At 44.3% G+C, this 20,600-nt stretch overlaps 1 protein-coding gene across 1 annotated transcript in view; it reads left to right on the top strand.

Moving 5' to 3' along the window:
* The window catches only part of LOC138567860 (uncharacterized), a 330,507-nt gene that overhangs the window by 236,181 nt on the left and 73,726 nt on the right, over window positions 1-20,600 (top strand). Inside the window, exon 5 of the mRNA XM_069646349.1 lies at window positions 8,732-8,940. Within this exon, the coding sequence (XP_069502450.1) occupies window positions 8,732-8,940 (209 nt within the window). The remainder of the gene's footprint in view (window positions 1-8,731; window positions 8,941-20,600) is intronic.

Below are 20,600 nucleotides of genomic sequence, written 5' to 3'. Positions count from 1 at the left end.
AGGTAGCCTGGCAAGCGAGGCTCCCACCCGCAACACCGCTTTTCTCCCTGTCCTAGTGGAAGGCAGAGACTGGGAGGAGAGTTGCATGGTAGGATCGTCTGGGGGAAGGGCAACTAAGCATTATGAGTCAGTAAGGTTAGAAACATATATTGACTTGTATGTCTAGTCCTGTTTGTATAAACTTGTAGGACATTTTAACATGGCAGTCTAATGAGAGAGGCAGCCTCTTAATAATCACATTTTAACTAAAAATGTTACTCATATGTCATTCATAAAACACACAGGAAATAAGTAACCCATGGGATTCCCTGACAGATGACATTATGTGAGGACATGGATAGAATGACCTTGGATACAACTGTAGGAGAAATGCCAGTCTTCCCATAGCCATCAAGCATGCAGGACACTACACAGCAAGCGATAGAGGCCTAAGATACCGGCTTGCTGGGAAAACTACCTACATGAGTCGCAAATAGCCCATCTGTCGGTATTATCCAAATGGATCGCACAAATTTGAACCAATGGTAGATTTGACCGAATTCGGTCACTACCATTAGTTCGAAATTGTGCATTCATCAATTTGAATCCGAAAATACCAAACATAAAGAGCGAGGGTTGCGAGGTTGTCCCCCGCTCCCCAAGATGTTCGGTATCTTCGCCGTGGGGTTGCGGGGGTGTCCCCCGCTTCCTCAATATTGGAAGCGGGAGACACCAAAAAAAAAAAAGACCCTACGCCGTCAGATCTGACCTGCATTACTGACGCTGCAGGGGTATAAGAGGCGCGGTGGCCAGCGAAAAGGTAAGTAGGGGAGATGTGGGGAGGTTTGGTGGACTGCTAAATTTGGGTTGTTTGGTCCAAGTACAAATTGAGTTGTGGCAAAATTGACCAAGGTCAATTTCACTGCGATTCTTTATACATTGGTCAAACAACACAGTTCGTATCTGTCGACCTTCTTTGCAGTCTTTGTAAATCCTGAGAGCCTTGTGAACATCCATATTATGTGGGGGGGTCTTTCTGCCTCTGACGATTAATGAAACGAGTTTCTAGTTCACCTCAAAATCCTGACTATACCACAAGGAAAAAGAAAGGTCAGGTCCTATGTGCATTCAGGACCCTATACAAACATGCCTGAGGCTAACAGGAGGTGGGGCCTTGCAACTTTCAAAATTTGATTGTATCAATATACAGTAGTGCAGACCTGGCCCCGGGGAGCAGCAGAGCACTTTGCATAGCAACAGGAAAAGTCTATTCACTTAGAGCTTGCAGATGACCAATGCACCCGTGTTTTACAGATGCTGGGGGTGGGGGATGTTGACGTAGGTGGGCAATTAGCGGTATCGTCAATGGCTGCCTCGGAAACCACAAACACAACATTCTAGGTCAACATTTTAAGGATACTATCAGGCCTATTAATCATAACTGAGAGGAGCACATTCTTCTCAAACTGCATGGGCTACCTAAAGGGGAAGCCAACATGGAAGCTCAGATTTCTTGCTGGTGCGGAAGACTGCCAGGTAACATCTGCAGGATTCCACCTGGACCCCAGAACGTGCCAGGGAGAAAACAAAAGACACAACATCAGGGGAATAATTCAAGAGGCCGAACCGCTTGAACAAAGACCAGAACACGAGCCGATTGCTTTTGTCCTGGAATGTTGCAGGGCATTATCTTGCACCTTGAGGAATATCAAGGCTTGCTCTGGAAAGCCCCAATAGCTGCCAGCTAGTCCTAATTGGACAGGGGGCCAGTTCATACATTGAGCAAAGCATTTAGGACCAGCGCCTGCTGCTGCTGGTGCAGAAGGACCTCAGCACTAGATCATGAAATCAAAAACAATTTGACGAAAAAAAGACCCTCACAGGTATTCAAGGCCTGTAGTTCTCATCAACTTCATCAATGCTTTGCAGAGAAGAGGCAGACAAGGTTTGTTTTAAATAGTCTCCCTTCCTAGTCTAAGGGGAAGGGGACCCTTCCCATCAAGAAGGGAAGTAGAGCATATGTAATTGGTCCTGCACCAAAGGAGATCCTCCACCGGATGGTCACAATTGTGGAAAAGGAAAGGGACAACTAACCTTTTGAGTTTACATTTATGACAGGCACATATTAGCCTGCTAAAATGATCCACCTGGCAATTCTTGGCACCTGCCAAAGGAACCAGAGAGAGAGTTATTCAGTGCTAGAAAGCCCACATGTGGACTGCGGACAAGGCACCAATAACGGGCATCATTTTATTTTACGTAGTGCATGGGAATAAGGTTTTCCATTTGGATGATGGCATTTAAGCCCTGAAGGAAAGGGCTTCAGAGCACTGAGCATGCCTTTCAGCACTAGGGCATCTATGCTGAGGACACTGTCCTGTGGAGACTGTTAGGAGGGTTTTCCAAAGTACTGGGTAGGACAAATAAAAGACAAGCTTGGGCTATAGGGGTTTCACAACCAGAGTTTAACTTAACGGAGGCGAGGCTGAGCAGTCAGGCTGAATTAAGGGGAGAAGGGTTTCTGTTGTGCAGTACAGCTGACACTTACAAATATGATACATGAAAGGAACCACACAGGTAAGTAGAACATATTTTTTATTTTATCACAATACCAGACCAAGAAACACCTGATACAATTAAAGGTAATACAAATAATACCATACATATGTATAACAGACAATTTTGTAAACCTTTACGGTTTACACAGTATTTGGGATTTTGTACAGCCATCACACCATATACTGCTATTGCTGTTATAGGGAAAAAACGATTTAAATGTAGGCCTTAAAATTATAAGGCAGCTGAAACACAGTGTAGCTACCGTCAGAAGTCCAGTCTTTATATGGGAGGCTTAGGAAGCCATTAGGTGTCCCAGAAAGATCCCATCGTATTGTAATTCCATAAGATCAGAGACTAGGACCTCTGTGGGCTCTACACCTGGGCTGCATAAGGCGCATGATCACGTACCCTCCCCTGCAACAGGCTTCTCTTTTCCTGCAGTCAGCCCTAAAAATATCTGTTTGATAACAACAAATTGGCCCGGATGATCCACGCCCCTCAATGGTGACCAAACACACTCTGATGTCTTAGCGCCACTTATTGCAAAAATCATTAATCTTTCCTTTGAGGGGGTGTTTATTCTTAATGCCTAATAAAGACCTTGGCTTGCACCAATCTTGAAGAACCCACCCATCGAACCTGCACTTTGCTTTAGTTACAAGCCAATTTCCAACTACCAACTCCTGTTAAAAATATTGGATACTGCATCTTCTCTTCAGTAACAGGCATACATTAAGTAATGTGAGACCGACAATTGGTCTTCAGGCCTACCCAGGCACTACCCTGCCCTATTAGATGGACAAGAGAATGTATTATAGCCAATTGAAGCTGATAAGTCAGGAATATCGATGCTGTGTGATCTATCAGCAGCCTTTGACACTATCAACTCTCCATTTCTGGTGGACAGGCTCAGTCCTGCCTTAAAACTTGACAGCACGGTCAACAATGGCTCCAGTTATTCCTTCAGAAAATGCGCTGTTAAGTTGGAGAGTTGTGAATCACATTCAACCATCCTGAATTGTGAGGTACCACAGGGGTCTTGCCTCTCACTCATATTGTTCAATGTTTATGTTAGCCCGCTTCACAATCTATTCGCTAAGGAGGGAGTGTTGTTCCATAATTATACGGACTACAGTCAGACCCTAATGAGATCGTCAGGCAAGCCCGCTGACAGTGCGGAGCATATTCAGGAAATGCTGAGTTTCGTAAAGGCATGGATGAGGGAAAATGGTCTGAGTCTTAACCAAACAAAAACTGAATTCCTTCTTTTATACACCGACCATTTAAAGACTGAGAGGTTATCCATATATCTACATATGCCATCTCTCACATAAACATTGACACGGCGGATAAAGTCAAATCATTAGGTGTCTCGCTGGATTGCATCCCAAGTTAACACTCTTGTGAACTTGTCGTTCTATTACTTGATGCTTCTCGAGCAAATTCAACAATTTATGTCCGAAGACAATTGCAGGACCATCACCCAAGCAATAATTAGTGAGTCGCTAGACTATTGCAACGTGCTATTTTTGGGTGCAAATAAGGCTATATTTCGACATCTGCAGGTCCTACTGAATATCATGGCCCCAATTGTGACCAATGCCCCTGGGGCTCCCACATTTCGCTTGGCCGTGAAGACTCCACTGGTTCCCAGTTCATGGCAGGGTCAGATTTAAGGCCCTTCCTTTTAATGCATAAAACACTTTATGATTATGTGCCAGCCTACCAAGGAGAAAAGGTTCAATGGCATATGTCTGGCAGAAATTGGTGGTCGTCAAACAAATACCTGGTTGTCGTTCCCCCACATTTGAAAATAATAAAGCGATGTGCCGTTCATTTCAAGACCAGGTAGTGGATCTCTGGACATTTTCCCAGAGAGACTCGAAGAATTATGAAACGCCTGGCCTTTCGTAAAAATGTTAAAACATTCCTTTGCCAGAAACCTACATCTTCTGCCTTCTCCATCACCTGTCTTTCTGTTCTCGATTCAATAGCGCTGCGATATCTGTGTGTTCATTAGCACTTTAGGAATAATATACATCTATTTATAAATCAATCAATCACAGATTCACAGGTGAGAAGCACTAGGAGAGGCCACTCAAGATAGGGAATCCCCACAATGTTAGAAACACCCACGTCGATAGTGAACCGCTACAGAAGACTCATCTAAACAGTGTTGGGGTCTTGATGGGTCATCGAGTTGGGGGTCCGATAGTGCCTACTGGCAGTTGGCTTCTAGATTCTCTGGAGGACTCAGACTGGGGGGGTGCACCGTGGACTGGCCCCACAACACAGCAGAAAAACTCACGGACGACTGGATGGATGCGCGTCTTGCACTGACCCATAGAGTCCCTGTATCTCAACATTGTACTCTGGGTTCCAGGCAGGGCCCCGTTCTGGTGAGGGTCAGCACAGCAGGATTCCAGAATTAGTTACAGTAGAGCACATAGGAAGCCTACTAAGATTCCAGCATCCATGTTGGATGGAAGTCCTTGCAATGGGGAAAAGCTGATTTTGGGTGGTACAGGCAAATTGCAAGTCTACAAACTTCTTTATCCCAGGGATGGTGACCCAGCTTGAGCCTGACAGCTAACTGGTTATGCCTACCAGTCAAAGGAAGGGAGGCGCCTTGCAAAGATCTCTCCTGTCAAGTAGAAGGTCGAAGTCCGAGACACTGTGGTGTTGGCTTAGCCACAGCTGGTTCCTGCAGCAGTGCTCTGGCATCCTTCAGTCCTCTTCTTCCTTAGGTCCCTTCAGGGTCCAGTGGTCAGTGTTATTGGGTCCAGCTCCCCTTCTTCTATCTATTAATCAGGCTGGGGTCAGCCCAGCCCTCCAATGGAGGACAGCCAGCCTCCCCGGATCTGGCCAGCAACAGCCATGCCTCTGGAGGAATGTGCATTAAGGATAGGCTGCCCATCCCCCACTTCTTGATAGGTGAAACACTGCGGCCATCTTTCTGGGGTTTCCTACTGGAAGCCTGGGGAAATGCATGATGAGAGAGTGGTTCCATGTGTTAAAATCACGGCAAAAATGGCAGTGGACACAAAATATCGTGGGAAAAAGGCTGTGGTTTTAATGCCGCAATCCATGTAAAGGATGCGGGGGACACCCCCGCAACCCCTGCTCTCCTTAAATGGTGTAATGGGGTGCACCTTTACCAGGTCAAACCATGGCATTTTTGCCGCGATTCTTTGTACAGGTGACATTTTTGATGTGATTTTATCATTGCATACCGAGAGAGTATCCTCCCCAGCTGGAAAAGCAGAGAGTCGAGCAACAAAGGACATGCCACACCCAACAGGGCTTAAAACAAGAGTAGCCAGTGTGAGAATATAGTATTCAAATGCATTATCTCCGTAAAAAAGGCAACATGGAATGGTGCATCAGAAAAAAAGTATAAAAGATATCTACTGCCACTAACTTGTTCAGGAGGTGTGGAAAAGTAACACACATATTACCCCAGTCAAAGTAAAAAGGACAGAACGTGTCCCCGCAGCACTCCGTAGAAGATGGCCTGTGCCATAATGGAAAAAATGAACAGGTTCTAAAAAGGGGATGACATCCCCTTCACTGGTAAGCAAATGGGCCACACAGTGCACCTGACACGATGGAGAAAGAGTGGCCCTAAGGACCCCTAGCATCACGGAACATAAGACGGGGTGTCCTCATAGGAAACAAAAACTGACGCAAGAAACAAACTGAGAGGTCTCCCTGCACTAATAACACAAAAAGGTGAACCTGTGATCTCAAAACAAAACTGAATGCAGCAGAGGAGAGGGGTTGAACATCTCACTCACCCTAAAAGTCAATGAAAAATCTAGAAAAGCCCAGAAGTAGTGCTTGGGGGCTGAAAGGAAGTAGTGGGAAGATTTGAAAAAGGAAAGATCTCCTTAATAGAGACTGTATATAATCAACTCTTGAGCAATCCAGGAATGACCACAACCCTACCCTTCAGAGTCAGCAGCGATGATAAATCACGGACCCTGAGGGACAAACGGGTACTCTATAAAAAGACTGGATTCTGGGAACCCCACAGACGATCCTCTCTGACCTTACAGCACAATAGGGGGCTGAGGGCATCTTGAGAAACATGGTTCTGTCAGCAGTTTCCTGTGGCCTCTGCTGACATCCTTGGGACAAGACCAGTTCTGATGAGACCTAGAGGAACTCTCAGAGGAATGTTTGCACTTCTCTAACCCCTCTGAATCCACTTCACGTGAGCTCCAAAGGGGAAACCTCTGGGAAAGTCCTAGATTCAGGATGTGGAATCACCTCAGGCTTTTCTCGGATAGATTTAGCCCCAAAGGGCATTTTGGACTGGCCCCCGGTAGACTTAGGGTTCTTTACCATCTTCGGCCAAAAGCAGAAGGATCAGGCTTTGACAGCAGCAGCAGGAGATCCATGGTCTACAGCGACAGCAAGAGTCTGGTCAATAATGGGACAGATCCAGGTTCATGCAACCATTCCAGGATTGTTGGGAGAAATTGTCTGGAAATAATAAATCACTTGGTGTATGTTATTGGGTAGCTGGTAATGGAAAGTCATCTGTGTCTTCAGTTGCTTCCTCTGCTTCTGCGCTACAAAGTCCTTTAGTTTCTGTGCAGCAGTGAAAGTGAAAGTACACAGTAGCAGAGGTCTCTTTTTTGCAGAAGATAGTGAATTGCAATCAGGCTTTGGCCCCATGTACCTATAGTGAATGCAAGATGGGATGGCTAAATTGCTATCAGCCCACATTAGGAAATTGCCGGTAGCCTGCTGGTGCTACCGGCGGCCTACCGGCAACCTCTGCTTACTATTTCCGACACCTGATATCCCAGTAACACCAGGATATTCTGGATAGCGGAGGAACGGCAAGTTCCCTTTCCCGTGGAGTCCCATAGTACTCCATAGGAATGGGATCACCGAAGCACTGGCACAGTTAGTAACAGTGCCGGTGCTACAGTGAAAGATCTGCTGGTAGGGGCTTGAACTACCGGCAGGTCAGGCCTGCTAGTAGTTCACAGCCCCTACCAGCAGACCTGTAGTTTGCCGGTCTGAAAAAGTGCCGGTGACCGTTGTTACCGGCACATTTTTACAGACAGGCAAACTTATAATGAGGGCCATTGACACAAGTTTCTTTGTTTGAAACTTGTCATCTAGGACACAGGCCTGAGATAGGAGCCAAGGATGAAAATTGGGGTGAGATTGCAGGTGCTACGAACAGGAAATATGGAGAGAATATGCGAGATCTGCGCAAGCTATGTGCAGCCTTGCGATACAGGAAACTGGTTGGCACGTAGGTAGTAGAGCTTGGGCTGTACTCACACAGTAGTTCTCATTAAAAAAAAAAACATCCTAGGCAAAGAGTATTCTGCGATTCTGTTCTGTGGCCAAGACAAACTATCAGGCAAAGGAAAGGAGTACGCATGTATACGTAATGTCAATTGATCCAGAAATGGAATGGGGATCCCTGGAAGTCATGAGATGCACAAGAGGGTGGGTGTGAGTGAAGTCATGGCATGAACAACAAGGTGAGAAAGGTCAGAGGGCCTGCCGTGAAATGACATAAGTACACAAAGGGGTTGTGAGATGATGAGAGAGGTCAGAAGATCCTGAACCCACGGAGTCGGCAGTCAGGTAAGGTCATGAGATATGTAGTGAATTAAGGAGACCTTGGGCCTCATTACAAGATCGGCATTAACCCACCGGTGCTACCGGCAGGTTGCCGCCGAACTCGTAACACTGTTCCATCACCTGAGATCTCAGTGCCACCGGGACATTACAAGTCCCGGCGGCCCGGGATGGCAGGCGGCGGAGAGTGTAAGTTCCCATTCCCGTGGAGTCCTGCAGGACTCCACGGGAATGGGGACACGGAAGCACCAGCACCGTTGCTAACAGTGCCGGTGCCTCTGTGAAAACCATGCCTGCGGGGGCCGGTGCTCCCGGCAGATCAGACATGCTGGGAGCTCTGGCCCCTGCAGGCACTCTTGTAGTCTGGCAGTCCGGAAAGGGTGCCGGTACATTGCTAGCTGGACTGTGAGATGAGGCTCCAAGGTCATGAAGTGAACAGTGATACTAGGAGAGCTTTAAATGAGGAGTTAAACCATACGGTTCAGGAGGTAAATCCGATCTGGCGACCTTGGGATGCCCAGCAATTCTAAAGTTAGATGATCTTGGGATGAATGATAAAGACTCAAGAGTGTGTGATCACTAGAAGCTCAGGCAGTGCCATCGCTGTGGAAAGACCTGACGGTGCCTTTTCTGATTTCAGATTCACATGTTTTGGAGACTGCAAGGGAAGCCTCACCTGCTTCAACCTTCGGTGGCCACATCCAGACCGAGCCTGTGATTGCATACCATGCTCGCGAGCCCAATGACCATGAGCCAGGTTGGGGTGGAACCAATGGTGCCCTCTGGCACGAGGTGAGTGATCATGATGTATGCCTCCTGCACCGATGGCCTAATGCAGGCCTTCAAGATTTGCATGCCATCTTCTACACACAAACCCAGTCTTCCACCACCATTTTCCCTGCCCTGTAATGGGCTCGCTTCTATTTGACACAGAGAGGCCCACACATGGATGAAATGTAGGTGTCGCAAGGAGTATCAACTCCTACCCCCTGCATTCCTCTGGCAATCCCTAAAACTCTCTCTGCTACCCCTGGACTAAGTGGCAGTGGTATGATATGATAGGTCATTTATAACACGCTTAATACCCAGAGGTTTCTAAGTGCGGCCCAGGGATCGAACCCTTGTTGCTACATGTCGTCTTGTTTCCAAGGCAAGCACGCTGCCGCTGAGCTATACTCCCTAGCCAGTGCCAACTGCAGCAGACCCAGTGCATTACACATTTCTGCAGAGGTGTCTTTCTAGGCTCTGTGCTGCAGGAATTGAAGGCATCGATTTGCTTTATGTTGTCATCAATCCAGAATCCTTTTACTTTCCTTTGTATATGTATTCCATGACGTCATGACTTCACTGTTTTCAACAATCTTGCAGATGTATGCACATGTAAGGATTGTTGTCCTGGCCAATAAATCAGATGAGTACAGTTCATGGTTTATTGAGGGTTTAAATGAAGGGTACACTTATTAACCAAACATTGCTGCTCAGCCAATGATATGCTAGGCGGCATCCTTTTTCGTTTATCTTTGTCACTGCTTGTATGTAAAGGTTGTACAGTGCTTCATACATCGCTGCACTACTTGGCTTGTGGCGGGGCGAGGTTATCTTTGCACATGGTGGCATAACTTTGCATTTGGTTGTTGGGATGGGAGGGGATGTATATGGGAGTTTGATGTTACATGTGGCATATGACTGAAGCACCTGCGCCTGTAAATCGGTACAGTGTGCCTAAGGACTTTAAGTGGCTAATGAGGCATTATCTGGCATAAAAGGGCATTACCTGAACATGTGAAGCTGTACCTTGCATATGACAGCTAGATCAGAATTATGAGGTCCCCTCTGGCATAGGATGTCTGTATTGGCTTTTGAGGCTGCACACTTGGCATATGGTGGTGGCATCTGGGCATATGAGGCTTTTCCTGGCATCTGAGGCTGTAATGTTCATATGGTGCCAGTCTTTGGGCATTTGAAGCTGCACGTGTCATATTATGGGAGCGCCTGCTCATGTGAAGCTGTAGCTTGCCTACAATGACTTTATCTGGCATGCGAGATTATAGCTGGCATAAAATGCCAGTAACTGGCTGAAGGAGGCTGTACGGGCATATGAGCACAATGCTTCTGGCCTCTGCCATGTGTGCCATTGGCAAATAAAGGCGGCATCCCTGATACATCCTAGCAGGATTGAAGAATGGAACAGAAGTGTAAAGAAAGACCCATTTATGCAGAACCATCTAAGTTATTTGAATCCGCTTTCATGTTCTCAATGTCAGGTCCTGAAGACCTGTCCTGCTCAGGTCTGTAATTGTACAGAGAAGCATACATTTCAAATACCCTTCTGACTTCCATGGGATACTTGTTGAAAGTGAGGATCAGATTGTATTAACTGAATACTGTAACTGTATTCCTCCAGGTGGTTTGTATGTGTTTCATGCGGACACACACTTCATCAAGACTGGGCAGGGTGTGACTCACCACAGTAAAGGCTCCTCACTTCCTGTGGTGTCATCTTTGTCAGAGGCCTCGCAAAATCACTTCCGGTGAGACCATGAGGGTCAAAGGGTCATGTGATCTTGCTTTTTGTAATGTCAACTAGTGTTTAATTCCACTTCCACTACGCCTGACATTTTGGTGGATTGACATGCCTGGTCCTGACCTCCCACACACCTCTGACTTCCTCCAGTTCCTTTCTGCCTCCATCTGGTACTCACAGCCTTTCTTCCGTAGACCCTCCTTCCACCTCCTACTCGCTGCCATAGACTTGCATAGATATGGCCTTCTCGCAATAACCGTCACATTGGGTAGTTGGCTGCCTACGCCGAATGTTACTACTACATTAAGTAATGTGCCCTGTGTAGCCCCTGCTTTCTGGCTCTGGCCTGGGCAAGGGTGTACACCTCCCTCACCCCAGACCAGGGGCAGTCCCCATGGGAACCACCACCTCCAACCCCCAGGCCAGCTGGATAGGGAGGGACACTGCTCCTATAAAATAAAATCAATATTAAACCGGCGATGGGCTACGCTCTAGGTTTTTATGGGGCACAGACATCAAGGTGGATTTATTAGGGATCCCAACAGGGACCCCCTCTTTATTGATAAAAAAAACACTTAAACCTTATATTATACATTTCTATCTTCTTGCTTAATAATTCCCTTCTAAAGTTCCCCTGGCACGAGTTGTTTCCAAAAAGGGATCTGCTGCAGCAGCCATCTGTGTCATCAGCCCACCCTTCCTTGGGAGACAATTTTTTTTTATTTGATTTGATTTGATTCAGCTGATAAATCAACTTTTCAAATACAACATTATTTTTACCATGAACAAATATAACTTTATGACATAAAATGTTGTAATTATTTCATTAACAATTACTTATCTAAACATTATATACAATGCAGGATTATAAAACACACATATTTCACTTTAAAAAAAAAAAAGAAATTAACCATTTTCATCAGGAAATACTTCATCTAAAAATTGTACTATTGACTTCCATACAGTGAATTTAGGACTTTGAAAAAGCAAGATCCATATCTCTTTATCCTCAGCAGCATGAAACAGATTTAACTTGTTAGATAAATGTTTCTCTTGTTGAACAATTAGTTGAGGACAAGAGATTATAACGTGTTGTAAAGTTTCCTTTTCTGTGTAGTTTTTACAAAATCTTCAGAAATTCATATTCAATGGTAGGATTTTTCTCCTCACAAGAATGTCTCTAGTGGGCCACTGATTTAATCTGAAACGTAAGTATTTCTTCCTTATTATTGGGGAGGGACATTTCAGCAAATAGGTAGACATACAACGCAATGTTTTATGTCCAAAAGTGTGACTCTCAAAATCTTTATATTGTAAACAAGATTCTCTATTTACCATCCAATCCCAGTAATAAAATTTAATTTTAGCACAAGTTTGATTTTCCAGCAGAAGCTTGATGGTAATATCTGCCTCAGTTAACGTATTCAAAACCACATTGCGCCATTTATTTGGAAAATTAGATTTAGATTGAACTAATTGGCGGGCTACCACACTCAGCATATTGTTAGTTTCTAGGCCCGTGAGGCATTTTCCAAAAAAGGAACACATGCGCCACTTGACTCGACTGGCTAGAGAAACTATGCCCAATTCAAATCTTATAATTGGCATTGGAGTGCTATCAGGAAGGAATAGCACCTTTCGCCAAAAACGTGCCTCAAGCTTGTTCCATACATTGTCAGTGAAATATAACATTGATTCAGTACCGTAAGTTAATATGGGAATTACCTTTTGCTCAAAGAATAGCAGTAAGTCTTTATATGTAAATTTCCCAAATGTATAGATCAAAATTTTTGCTTGGGAGATTAAGGAAACCCATTTGGATTGTATATTGATAAGAAAGACAGTATTTGTTGTTGTATTCGGGATTGTTATTCCCAAATACTTATATCCTTTTACGATTTCTAAGGATTTATCATACAGAGTCCAGCTTTTCAAGGAAAGTTTCTGTGGTTTCATTGAGTTCTTGCATGCCATGATCTGCGACTTTTCTAAGTTCACTACTAAGTTGTTTTTAGTGACCAAGGATGTTAGCGCTGTTAATAGGTTTTGGAGTCCTCGTGGTGTCTGGGATATCAAAACCAAATCATCAGCGTAAAGCAACCAAGCGAGGCGCTGGATTCCAAGTTTCAGAGCATCAGAAACAATATCCACAAAAGCAGCTCCCATGTCCAAAATAAAAAGATTAAACAAGATGGATTCCATTATACAACCCTGCTTAAGTCCTGAATAGGTGTTAAATTTTGCAGTTAAATAGCCGTCCATTGAGAGACGAACTTGCATTGTCGTCTCTGAATGTAGTTGTTTTATCAAAGCCAGTAAAGACGATGGACAGCCAAATAATTTTAATTTGTTAAATAGTAAGGTTTGATCTATTGAGTCGAAAGCCATGCGGAAATCAATAAAAGCAAGATAAAGTGGTTGTTTACAGACAGCATATTGTGATTTCAGCAAATTAATGGCAATCATATTTGGCAGTGTTCCGAGCCCCTGTACAAAACTTGACTGAAAGGGGTCTCTCTTGAGATTTAATTTAGACCACTCATTCAGTTCTCTAAGTATAATACGACAAAATATCTTGCTAGGGGCATCAAGCAAGGAGATTGGTCTATAACTTGCCGGGTTAGCTCGATCACCTTTTTTATAAACTGGTTTGGTAATTGAATGCTTCCAGGAGATAGGAATTTGTTGCCTATAAAGAATATTTTTAAACATGATGTTTAGTATGTCTGTCCATAGTTCAGGGAATTGTTTCATAGCCTGTTTTGATAATCCATCTGGGCCAGGAGCCCTTGATCTGCTAGACTTGTGAATAAAATATAAAATGTCATCTCTCTCAAACTTTAGATGAATCCTATCATCATTCTCATTAAGCGGATAAGGATGCCCAGGGATAGATTTGGCGTATATGGAAGAATAATATTTAATCCATGTTTCTTCTTTTACATCATTCGTCTGAACAGCTATTTGGTGTCCACCTGTTACCTGATTGTTGATTTTCCAGGATTCAACCGAATTCTTGGAGGCCAGTACTTTTAACATATTGCTCCCATCATGTTGATATAGTTTGGCTTTCATGCTCCTCAACCAATTCCTATATTTAGTTTTAATTTGTATGAGAGCTTGAAGTTGGCTGGCTTTGGGCAGTTTTAAAACAGCTCTTTTTTTTAATCAAATTTGTGATTTCATGATTCTGATCTCATGGTTGTATATATGTAGATGTGGCACTTGTTTGGTTTTGTGCCTAATAGAGTTTGGTTGGAACAACTGCATAAGGTCAGGATATAGAATGGGAGGAGCATGAGAGTCTGTTGCTTGGTTATTCTTCCGCAAGCTATAACATTCTTTGAATTCTTCGAGAGATTTTTCTGACCAAATTAATCTATTACGAGCGGTGTCAATAGTAATGGAACCGTTTTTGTATACATTATGTTTTATCTCTCCACATTTGTCAGTCCAAACAGCATTCAACTGATTGTGATCGCTTGCGTTAAAATGTTGTACCTGGAAAGTTTCAATTAAGTGCAGCCATTCACTGGTCACATAAATTTGGCGGGAGATCTGTCGAGCAGGATCTGTTCAACATGAAGAGATTTCTGTATTTTACGAAGTTTGTCCACTTCCTTAATCTGATCGAATATTTTTGTTTCCCAGGTTCTAGACAATGGCCCTCATTACGACCCTGGCGGAGTGGGTTACCGCCAGCGGTAATCGTGGTGGACCCGTCCGCCCTACTACGAGTTCCCGTAGCGCCATGGAGCCTTTCTCCGCCTGGTTTTACCGGGCGGAGAAATCCATGGCGCTAAGGGACCTCGTTGTTAATTACGCCACCGTACTTTACGGTGGCGTAATTAACGCCTTCCCCACTCCCATTATACCCTATGGGGCAAGAATGGGAATGGGGAAGGGCAAAATGGGGATTGGGGATTTACCGCTCCGCCAAGGTCGGCATGGGGTGGAAAATCCGCCAACCCCCATGGCGCTATCGGCAGCTTTCCGCCGTGCTCCGCGGTGCATTTTGCACCGCGAATTCCGCCAGGGTCGTAATGAGGGCCAATGTAAGTTTAGATCACCAGCTATTATCAATCTGATGGGTTGTTTTTCCATAAGATATTAATTCCAGAGCCTCATTCATGCTTTCCAGAAACACCTCGTCAGAAATCCCAGAGGGATTCCAATACACATTTATAAGCACATGTAATATGTTATTCCTATAAAGTTTAAGCATTTGTACATAAGAATTCAGTGCATACCATGGTTTTGAATTGGTAAAAATGTTTTGCTTAACAGCAATTAATAGACCTGAAACCGGTCTCCCTGCAATCCCCTTGGTAGCTGGATTAAAAAAAATATCATAATTGTTCCAGGATGGGGTGGACATTAGCCAAGTCTCCTGCAGCATGATAATAGCTTGGAACAGGAGACTTGAGTTCACATTATTAATTAAATGCGTGAATCCTTGTTAATTCCAGCTAATTATAAACAGTTTTTGTGAGTCAACTTGAGATAGCTAACATTGACCAGATTGATGAGTGCAATTACATGCTTCATTGCTAGATGGTTGATTTAATGGGGGCGGTTTATTGGCAGGTTTTATTGACATATTGTTGTTCCTAACATCAGTAGAGGTGGATCCAGATAGAAGAACAAAGCCTAGGTCAAAAAGCCCAAATGGCGTTAACAACTACACGGGAGTTAAGCCATAAAGTAACTGATGATCTGTTCAGAGCGTCTGTAAATTCAACTTGTTCTATATCAATAGAACCTATATCATCTAAAGCGGGTAACTCGCTAAATATTGAGAGTACCGATGCTCGGTTCAGATTGTATTGATTAACAGGTGGTGGATGACAGATCAGGGTTAAGGAGTGGAGCGCAGGTCGTTTTGTTGTAGGAATGGCAGGTTTAGTTCGTTTATCTTGTCCAAGTGAAACTTGGTTTAACTCGCCATTCTGGATAACTTCCTTTACTGGTTCTTTCTCGTGTAACATTTTTTTTAATACAGAATGTATTACATTTTTCATATCACTATCAGATGTTGTTTGACTGTGATGGTCGGAACCCACTTGACTGATATCCAAGTGCTCATTGTTACAAATCTCTTCAGACTGTGTATCAGGAAACTTTGGACAATTATCTTGTGATATGGGGGTAGGAAGCTTAAAATCTACCTTTTTCACTCGATCTTGTAATACTGCTGTTTGCAATTGTTTCTGAGCAGGAATGGTAGACATGTACTCATCTACTGCATGTCGAATTTAATTACGACGATCTATACATTTTTGATCTTCAGGAGCAGATTTACAAGTTTGAAGATCAGAGTTAACTTTGGAGGAGATTGTCTCTGCCGACTGATTTGATACGGCCTCGAGCAACTTGTTAAGAGGGCTATAAGATTCTATTTGTCGATTTTGCGCTAGTGAGGACTGATTTTTTTTGTATAAGTTTGTTGCACATATTTTTTTGCCATTGTTTTAGAGACTGCAATAGCAGCTGTCCTTGGATGTGTCAGATTTTTTACAAAAATTTTCATTTGTGAGGAGGATTTTATTTTATCCCTTTATTTGATTTTTTGTTTTTTTAACTGCATTAATTATGCTTTGTTTATTTTTGGAAGGCAATTCGGGAGCATGAGAACTAAAGCCTCCAAAAAGTGCATAATTTGTTTTTTCTCAGGTTCACTCAGATATTTACCTGCAATACATTGCTTAGGTTCTTTAGGCTCTCCGTGAACTATATCAATTATAGGTTCTAATATCAAAGGAAGCCGATGTTCACAAATGTTAGAATCTAGGATTTGTTTTAAAGACACATCAGTTTGAGTGCTAATTGAACATTTTATATGTGTGAAGCAGTTGAGTTGATATCCTTAGTATTTATTTGTTTGAGCATTTCTTGCTGCCAAGCCGCAATATGGTCTAACTGAAGAGAGTGTTTATCTTATTTGGTTTTCAAGGTCTCGAATAATCTAATGAATGGATGGCAGCATTCATAGATTTTAAAGCTATTTCAGTCAAACCATTTGGATTACTTTCATGTGCATTTCAAACTGGATATAAATCAAATATCACAGGTTTACGTGGTGTTGGGGCTATAAATGATAATTTCTCAATCGAATTTGAATTTGTATCATTTATATCTATTTGGAGATTAGGAGATTTGGACAAATTTTCTGATAAAGTCTGTGAAGAAAAACATGAATTATTTACATCTATATCAATAACTGCCAAGTTGTTAGTAGCATTCAGACTTGAAGGAGTAGAATCCTGGTCAACAGCACCTGTCAATACATTGCATAACAATATACTGTCCATAACCGAGACATTTTCCTTTGCAAAAACAACAGATGATTCTGTGGCTGTGTTTTCTTTCTCTGATGTGAATTGAGACTTTGAAGTTACAGAATTTCCAATTGCAATGATTTCATGCGGGTGATCAGTTGTTGTAGGCAAATGGGAAACAGTTTTCAGTGTAGAAGGTGGTGTTAAAGTCGAAATAACTCCAACTTTGCTCAAATTGGTTTGCCCTATTATTTGTTGCTTACAAAATGAGCGAATGTCCATGCAAACTGATTTTTGGGGCTATAAGATTGATTTTGAGTTTGTCGACCCCGGGCGAGCTGTTGAACTTAAACGCACTTTCTTATTTGGGCACGGCGATACATTGCTTCCAAAATTGATGCCATTTGTGCCATGAGCTGGGTGCATCGATGGCATGCCCGTTTTTAAAGATGGTAGTGTTCTCTTCATCGTATTGGCCAGTAGACGCAAAAAGAAAAGAGGGTAGGATAGAATTTAGAGCAAAACACAAAACTACAAAGTGGGCCCGGAAAGTTACCTCTTAGACTCGCCAACCACAACAAATGCGGCAAAGCGGCTAAGCGGGACTTTCCGGGGCTTCCACGGGTGTGCACACGCGGTGCGCGCACAAGCACAGTTTTATAGGCACGCCTCTCAGGTGCAGTGCCTAAACAAAACAAGAATAATAGTTGTATTAGCTCAGTTCTATATAAGGCTAAAAGTCCCTTTAAAGTTCACTTGTAAGCAGAGTTCACCTTATGGATGATGAAGTACTGTTTTCACTTTTAATCCAGAAACGAAGTAAGGACGTCCACAGGAGGCAAAAGAGTGAGCCGCGGCTAAGCGGGACTTTCTGGGGCTTCCACGGGTGCGAGACAATAGAGTGGCATTGGGAGACAATAGAGTGGCATTGGCAAAGCAGATCCCGTGCCTAAAGCCTGGTGCCACTCACCAGAAGTGACCTCTGTGGGTGGGCTCAGTCCCTAGGCGACCACAGCCGCGCAATCCTGTGGGTTCTTTCCATGCAGACCCACTGTGTTTTCATCTTCTCACAGACTTGAGGAATCCTACCATAGAAATGATGGCCCAAAGATGCTCATTGCATTCCCTCCCTGTCATGGGGCTAACACAGAGCAGAGCGAAGCACTCGCCACTGGAGCGCACATGTGCAGGAATCCAGAAATCAAGATGGAAGACCAGCTTATGGTATAGGCTTGGCCGACAGCACGCAGCAAAGCTGGGGAAGTCAAATCCACATCCCCGAATGAATGACCTGCTCGATTTAGAGTGAGTGACTAGAGGTGGGCAAAATGGTGGAAACCTGCGCTGCAGAGAAAATGACACATTCGGGGAAAAATTCGCCTGCTTCACCAATTACACCCTGGGTGCGAAGTTGACCATTTCGGATGCTTTCCCAGCTGAAATGTTTATTTTTGTTCCTGAAATGTTGATTCTTCAGCGAAATTGCTTATATCTGGAAAAAAACCAATGGTCAAAGCAAAAAACGAAATTTCTGGGGGGGGGGGGGGGGACGAAATGTGCCTAAAAGTGGGTGACTCGGAAAATGATCTGCTTTATCATCAAAGGGAAATTGAAGGTAAAGTCAGCCAATTTCATTTCAACCGCGGTAATTTCACCACCCCTGGTTGTGACCTTACTTGGCTGGCTCCTTCGCTCAGTGGCAGCTTTGCAGCTTGCTCGCTTCAATAAGCCGGCCCCTCATCTGCCTGCAATTCATGTTTCCATTTCAAAAAGCAATATTGTTGCTTGCTTGCCAGGGCCCACACTGACATGCCTCCGCAGCGAGCGCATGTGCCATGCAGGTGTCCGTGGGCACGCCATCCTGTTGCTGCTTGGCTGGCTCACTCGCATGCACGCTGATCTTGCGGGTAGCCAACTAGGGGGTACGAGAAATCAACAGGCCAATGGAGAAGAGGGATGCCTGCTTGTCCAGGGAAGTGTGGACCAAATACTGTCTGCCAGGCCAGTGCCCTTTCTCTCTGGTCGTGCTTAGTCATCAGTCACATCCTTTCATTTTGTATTTCTTTTTTTGTGCGTTTTGGTTACACAACAGAACCTTTCACACATGCAATTCATCACCATCGTTACAAATACATTACAAAAGAGCTATAAAAGAATGACAAAATCGTACAAAATACAGGTACAGAACACTATGGAAACACTTCACCATTATTATTCAATCACAACTAAATTAACAAATTCTAAAATTGTGAATAATAACGATATTTCATTTGTGTTTAAAATACAAACCCATAACTGTTCTACTGACACCGCCTGAAGGTTAATTGTAAATCTGGCCAGTTTCTCGTACCGTACCTTCATAGGGTCTATAAGTACCGGGCACTCAATACATAAATATCTTAGGGTCTCTGTTCTAGTACTACAAATGCAACATAACCTTTCGATCTGACAGAGACTTCAGTCGCATACCTAGAACATCCAGTGTTGGTAATAGGTTACATTTTAATCATAAAACCCTTAATCTAAATTCTCTTGAGGGGTGTTTTTTTAAGTAGGGTGTGAAGACATTAAAGCATTTTATGTTCCATTAAAATGGAGCGGAGCGGTGAGCGGAGTTGGGAGCCGAGTTGTGAGGCAGTCTGCAGCAGTCACCCAGTCTTTCTACAGTGCCAGTTGTGGGTGTTGCCTACAAAAAGCCTCCACACCGCAGAGCGGTGAGCGGAGTTGGGAGCCGAGTTGTGAGGCAGTCTGCAGCAGTCCGCTGCAGACGCGGAGTCGGAGAAAAATGGAATCCCATGTAAGACCTCCTTGGCTTTTGTCGCAAGCTCTGCGAAAGATAGATCGAAAGGAGGTGAATGAGGACGCAGCAGCGAAAGCAGAGGCGGATTGGGGCCGGCGTCGCTTAAGAAGTAGTAAAAATCCTCAAGATCAAGCTCAAGATCCGGAAGCAGTCCAAGTCCTAGACCGAGTCCTAGACCGAGAGCAAGAAAACTGGCTAGGTAAAGAAATTGTATCGCCCCACTTACCTACAGTGGAGGACCAGCTGCCAGCAAAAGCGGCCCAGAGCATGCGAGCCGTTCAGGAAGACTGCAAAGGTACCCAGGAAGGAAAACAACCAGCGTTCCTCGACGCATGCGGAGACTCGCCTTCTGCCGTTGAGGCAAGGGAGATCCAGGCGGGGGCGGTCGGAGGGCGGCCTCCGCGGGATCCCATGCGGGTGTCAGGCTGCGAGGAGGAGTGCAGGGGCGGGGGCGGAGATAGAGTTCCCCCACCTGGGTTGCACAGAACTAACATTAACCTTGAGGAGACCGAGGAGGACGCAATGCCAGAACAGCGGGGAGCGGCGCAGCTGGGCACAGGCTCGGTGAGCGCCGTCACAAAAGAAACAGCAGATAGAGCATCCAAACAAAAGCCCGCTCGAGAAGGGGAACGTGGATGCAATTATGATCATGAAGATGATTGGAACCAGGAAAGAAGGAAAAACCGAGAGGTGGAGGCACAATCAGAAAATATGGACAAATCACTAGTACAAGCAGAGTACCCACAGAATAAAATAAATGTAAAAGCAATGGTGCACGGAGATATTAGAGTGCCACAACACAATCCAACAAGTCGAGGCACAAGGACCCTAAGGTTGGCAAATACAGACA

The sequence above is a fragment of the Ambystoma mexicanum genome, chromosome 2p (assembly GCF_040938575.1).
Source record: "Ambystoma mexicanum isolate Mex_15411 chromosome 2p, UKY_AmexF1_1, whole genome shotgun sequence".
NCBI lineage: Eukaryota > Metazoa > Chordata > Amphibia > Caudata > Ambystomatidae > Ambystoma > Ambystoma mexicanum.
The sequence above is the reverse complement of the archived record's forward strand: the minus strand, read 5'-3'. Positions and strand labels throughout refer to the sequence as shown.